Source organism: Myodes glareolus, chromosome 7 (genome assembly GCF_982192425.1).
Source record: "Myodes glareolus chromosome 7, mMyoGla1.1, whole genome shotgun sequence".
In the NCBI taxonomy this organism is placed as follows: Eukaryota; Metazoa; Chordata; class Mammalia; order Rodentia; family Cricetidae; genus Myodes; species Myodes glareolus.
In genome coordinates, this window is record NC_142032.1 from 8,052,075 (window position 1) to 8,058,074 (window position 6,000).

Here is a 6,000-nt window from a genome sequence, read left to right on the forward strand (position 1 = left end):
TGGAGGTAAACTAGCAACAAGCGTCAACATTTGAGAATATAAATGCTGATAAAAAACATTCACCAAAAACCATCGTTTTCTTCTGCTGACATGAAAAATAAATCCATGTCTTTTTTTTTTTTAGTCTTCAAATTATTTTGATTTCCTAAAGTCGTCCCAAATCTTTTCTTAAGGAATTTTTATATTTTTGTTTCCCGATGGGCTTAGATAGTGCTTTCTGTAATACAACGACAGTTCCACATTGACTAACGTGCAGGATTGATGTTTAAAACAGAATGTCCCCAGATCCTAGTTTGGTGTGATTGTAAACCGCCTGATAGATCGTAACACTTCTCATGTCAGGGACAGACAGGAGCAACAAGGGCATGGCTGTAACTCAACTAAAGCTAAGAACACACAGTAAGAGAACCGCGTACACCTGGTCACAACAGAAGGCCTCCACAGACGCGCTGGGATGCAACCTGCCCAAGTGGCCCAAAGACTCCAGGAAAACAAACAACCATAGGGCCCGTCATTCATCACCACATCTCAAGTGTTGCTTTAGTTAAGTGCAGCTCTAGGACCCAACATAAAGCATAAGAACAAAACCTGTTTTCATCTTCTCCGCGGTTTTACCAGTGTGATTGACCTCGTTCAAAATGAAAACCATTGCTAATCAACCAACGCAGACCTGAAAGGTGAAAAGATTCCCGTAATCCCTAAACGTCACGCAGCTCAGGATTGCTGTCTCCCTCATTTTGGAAGAGAGCGGAACTTGGAGAAGACTTAATGACCTCACTGAACTAACTACAAAAGTCAAAAGATTCACTTAGTTCACAAATGCCTCCAAGTCCGAGGACAGAAAACTCATTTTCATCCAAAGGCAGGCAATCCGCTACCCTTCTCAAAGATGGTTGGTGCAAACAGCGCCTCAGAACAGCATAAAAATGGTTGCCCAGATTAAATTATGCAAACGTAGTTTCAAAATAGCCCACTCAGGTTTCAGCGCATTACAGATGGGCCTGCAAAGCTCACGCCGTGTGGCGCACCGTTCCAGCGGAATTTCTGTGGGCACAGAGGGACACGCAAACCCCAAATCATCCCTATAAAGAAAAGCTCTGAAATCTAAGAGCACGAACATCAAATCCCACGGGCACATTCACCCGCCTTGGACCTTGTCCCTGAACACAGATCTGTCACCAGGTCATGGGTACTCCATGCTGGCCTACAAGCAGAAGGGGCCATCTTTGAAAGGTTTCCTCTTGTCTTTCAAAAACAACATATTCCAGAGATAGCATTTCCCAAATGGTGGAATAAATATATGATATACATTATCAACTACATGAAGGAACCACAGTATATGTTAAATTATCCATTTCTACAGTTGACTTTATTTTCTCTACCTGGTAATACTTCAAACAGCCATCTATGAAGTTGTTCCCCGCCCCGGGAATACAAAGTTCTGAGTTTTTATCTACTTCAAACTAAGGGGAAATGCAGGCTGATTACAAAAACAAAGCAGTTTTGATAAATTTAGCATGCAGGCTGATTTCAGTATACAAGTCACTAGCTCTCGGAGAAAGTTGTTTCAGATTGATAACCGATCAACTTGGAGGTTTTAGGAAGTAAACTTTAGATTTAAATAGCTTTTCTCTGTTGATTTATATTTATGTCGAGGACAGATGAGAAACTTGAAATAAAGAAAATCTTCAGTTAAAGAGTCACAGAATCGTTAGGATTTGGTGAAACGCTTTGCAAAGTAAGGGGGAAGAACAACGTTAGGAAATATTTTCGCTTTGAGAAAAGTTGCAGATTGCAAGCGGCTGAAAGTCATGTGAAACATCCAAGTTGAAGGTCCAAAGCTTTCTAGGCAAAACAGTACTTTAGGACTTGACTAGCCGACAGACAGGGAACCATTTTGTCCTGAAACCTGACTCCACCGTTATTAATGGCAAACTTGGATTTTTACTCTTTCTCTTATGTAACTCGGTTTTTAAACTCATTCATATTTGCCTCCATTTACATTCCCACGTTTGTTGTTCCTCTTAGAGCATCACAATGAGTTTACATAATCCCCAACATCAGCAGAGCCAATCTAAAAACCTTTGGCTCCCCATGCAGGTTTTCCTGAATTTACATGCGTTGAGTGCCGGCTGGTTTTGTGGAAGCAGTCTTTCTTAAACCATTTTTCAGAACTTTGTCGCAGGCTGACCAAACCTTAAACAAAATAACGAGCCTTCAAATAATCCAACATTCTAGGCCTCAAACTTTCAAAAACAAAACTTTTAAGGAATGGAGAAAACAGAACGCCAGCGCCTTACTTTCACACTCGCCAGACAGACTAAGAGGTTTGGAACCCCCTGACCACCCAGCCTATGAACAGACGAGAAAAATTCTCAACCTAAACGACAAGGTTCGCCCTTCTGCGGCTGAGGACTCTGCAAGGGCCCTGCCCTTAGATAAAGCCAAGCGCGCCCTTCACAGGCCTTCTCTCCCTTTTGCCCCAAAGTCTCTAGTTGTCTCCACTAAAGGTGGTTTTGTCCTCAGTGGTGACATCTCTCGCTAGGAGCGCACTCTCACGCTTGACATTCCAGTGGTCTCTAAGGACCAGAAGGATGAAAAAGAGTTTCTGGGCCATTTTCCCCAACTTTGAGCTTATTTAGTTAAAAAGATCCGGTAACATTCCAAAGAGAAGAAAAGAGAGCATACAGAAAAACAGAAATTATTTTCCCCCCGAATAACTTACTGCCTTCTATTTAATTTCACCAGCAAAGCCAAAATGACACCGACCCTGCCCAGAGGACCAACAACACTTCAAACACAGAGAGGCGAGCAAAGTTTAGCAGGAAATGAAAAATGAAGCCACAAAAGGGGACCCCTGGGGTGTGTCCCAGGCGTACCCAGGCCCTGCTCCCTTCTTCCTCTTACTTTTGGATAATTTGAGGCAGGCTGGCTTGAGGCGGTGGCGGTGGTGGTGGCGGTGGCGGCAGGGGCTGCATCCCTCGCTGGCCCTGGGGCGCAGGGCCCCCCTGAACACTAGGCACAACGCAGGCATCTCTGTCGGGTTGCTCCGGACCGCTGGGATCCGCGTCCTGGCTCATGGCTGCTGCCAGTACCATGCGCGGCGACACCGGCCGGGGCTCGCAGCGAAAGAGCGCACGGGAGGGGCGGTACCGGAGCACAGGAGCTCCCTGGCCGGGGTCCTTGTGCCCAGTCCCCTTGTCCTTCTCGGTGGCGCGGGGAGGAGACGCGAGGGACGGGGAGGAGACAGTCCCCGCGGCGCCGCCTCCTCCTCCTCCCGCCGCTCCCGCTGGTGCGGCTACCGAGGGGGGTGGAGGACAGGGACAGGGGGCGTCTCCTGGCCCACGGGAGCCGAGGGGAGCCCAGGAACTGCAGCGCTCAGGGTGATCGAAACAGCTGCGCCTGCCCACCCGAGGCGCAGTGAGCTGGGACACCGCTCAGCCGGCCAGTCACCGCGAGCCCTCCGGGGTGGCCAGCCAGGCGCTCCGCAGCGCGACACCCGCGTGAGAGGGTGGCACGCCGGCCCGCTAGTCACCCTCCGCGAGCCCTGTCGCTTTTTCCGGAGCGCACAGCCTGACCGGCACCTACTGAGCCCCGCGATCATCGCCAGCGCAAAGCGCGCCCCAGGCTTTGACATCCTTTTGCGGCTGGAGCACTGCCAGTGCCACTTGGAGGGACCCGATCCCGTCACATTTTTCCCTGGGTGGATGGGTGGGACAGCAATCTCGGGGCTGAGATTATCAGACCCAGAAGTTCCAAACTGCCGCTTCGGGGGTCCCAAAGGCAGCCGATGAGGTTGCGGTGGGTTCATTTCTTTTTCCTTTTCACCTACTGAGACCGCCCCCCACACCATGAGAACAAAAACAAAACCAGGCAGACGTTTCATTCGTATTTATTGACTCCCGTCGACATTTAAAGAATGAGAAGGACAAAGTTCACGGACTCTGCTCACTGACTGCCCCGAGCCCGCCTGCGCCAGACACCTGTGTGCACCAGGGTCGCAGCTGTGCACACCCCACAGAGTGAGGCTTTGAAGACAGGGCAGCTGCAGGCTCAGATAACATGCGTGAAGGAAACACCTGGTCCAGCAGTTCCTAGTACCTGAGCAAAGACCGGGGGTGTGGATGCCCCGAGCTCCTTCTGGGGTGCGGTTCCCCGGTGTTCCAGACATGGATGCGGGCAGCCAAGCTCCTCTTCCGTGCTTCACAAGCCAGAGGGCATCGAGCTGTCCCCACCGCCTTAAGTCCTGTCTACCCACTGCACACACCGGGAAACTGTAAAGACGGCTTCTCGCAAACCTGACAATTACTTGAATTCTCTGAAAGATGATTTTTCCCCCTCCCTCCTGGCTCTTCGTCAATTCCCCTACCTACCAGGAAACTGCCTACTTCTGCAGGGAGCACTCTCCCTCTTTCTCTCTCTCTCTCTCTCTCTCTCTCTCTCTCTCTCTCTCTCTCTGTGTGTGTGTGTGTGTGTGTGTGTGTGTGTGTGTCGTATAAACTTATGTTGTCAATAACAATTAGTATTTTTTTCTTCCTCCTCCTCCTCCTCCTCCTCTTCTTCATCTTCCTTCTTCCAGCCGGGGTTTCTCTGTGCAACAGCCCTCGTTGTCCTGAAACTCAGCCTGGCAAGATCAGGCTGGCCTCGAACTCACAGAGATCCACCTGCCTCTTGTTCACCACCATTGCCTGGCGTCTAGTATTTGTATTCTTAAACATCACGTCATTCACAATTCACACAGCTAAGGGAGGGGGGGACCTCTCAAGTAAACACTGCTTGCTTGCTGGTCCTCTGAGTCAAGAGCACATTGTCTGAGGACATGCGTCCAGCAAGTTTTGTCCAGTTTTCTGTGATTGATTTCTTTCTCTGAACCCTTGACTGGGCTTCCAAACACTCCATCTTAACCCTCCCTGCTCTACACAACACACACACATTCCCTTGACCCTGGAGGGAAATTAACTAAAACTAACATTGCAGCTCTTCTTGAAATGAGAATGAATGAAATGCTGCCGGAGACTCCTCTGAGAGCTCTGGCAGGGGGTTGCAGTCACGGAGACAGACCAGCTTGTGGATGGAGAGGCGTCCTCTCTGAGGGTTAGCTAGCAAAAGCTAAGTAAAGTAGGAGTTAGGAGACTCTGGTTCCAGGTTACTACGGGGAGAGGTAGCGATACTGTTTGTGGCACGCAGGAGGAGTTAGAGTCATGGTATTTTACAGGTGTGGTTCTACAGTCCAATCTTAGCTGACTTGAACGAGGTATTTTTAAAAACCCGGGAAAATGAGCGAGTGGAAGCCATGCTAGTGCTGTTATTAAGGACTTAATAACGTGAAATTTTATGGACTCCTCCCTAGGGGAATGAGTGGAGAGAGATGGGGGAGGGGTTGCAAAAGTGCAGACCCTGGCAACAGAGCAAAGGGACATTGAACACTCACTGGAATTTTCTTGCTTCTTTTCTGTGAGTTGGGGGGGGGGGACATGATTCACAGGCATTTTTCCCAGAAATCCTATTTCCATGATTATAGCCTAATATTTGTCATTTATGATGCAGAGCAGAAGTTGGGGGACAGCGCTGAGGAAGGAGCCATAAGTTAATGGAGCCAGATCCCCCCAGAGATGCCTGGGGTGATAGTGAACAGCATTTCTAGTTTCCGAGTCAAGCTTCAAACACACTAGACAGCTGGGGATGAGTTTGCTTTTCCTCACTTTTTGTCCAGAAGTAACAACAACAACAACAGCAGCAACAACAACAACCAACAACAACAAAATAACAAAGGTAATTATCTAGGATCCTGACACCGCCCCCCCACACACACACACCATCCATTATGAGTGTGCTTCCTGGTCAGTAAACGAGAACGGCTGAGTCATCCTCTTCACAGTGGGGGGTGTGACTGCAAGGGAGGGCTGGCGGCAGCCCTTTGCTCCCCTCTGCGGAGGCGTCCTGCCCTCCTCGGCCCACCGAGATCAGGCAGTGGAGCTTCTGTTGTGCATGGACATTTAA

General features: G+C 49.3%; 1 protein-coding gene and 1 pseudogene across 1 annotated transcript in view; both read right to left on the reverse strand.

Moving 5' to 3' along the window:
• The window catches only part of LOC125393442 (eukaryotic translation initiation factor 1 pseudogene), a 31,176-nt pseudogene extending 28,559 nt beyond the window's left edge, over positions 1 to 2,617 (reverse strand).
• The window catches only part of Rbm20 (RNA binding motif protein 20), a 190,083-nt gene extending 186,945 nt beyond the window's left edge, over positions 1 to 3,138 (reverse strand). The window contains exon 1 of the mRNA XM_048423877.3: positions 2,908 to 3,138. Coding sequence (XP_048279834.3) covers positions 2,908 to 3,098 — 191 coding nt within the window. The 5' untranslated portion in view covers positions 3,099 to 3,138. The remainder of the gene's footprint in view (positions 1 to 2,907) is intronic.
• Positions 3,139 to 6,000: the final 2,862 nt, after the last annotated feature.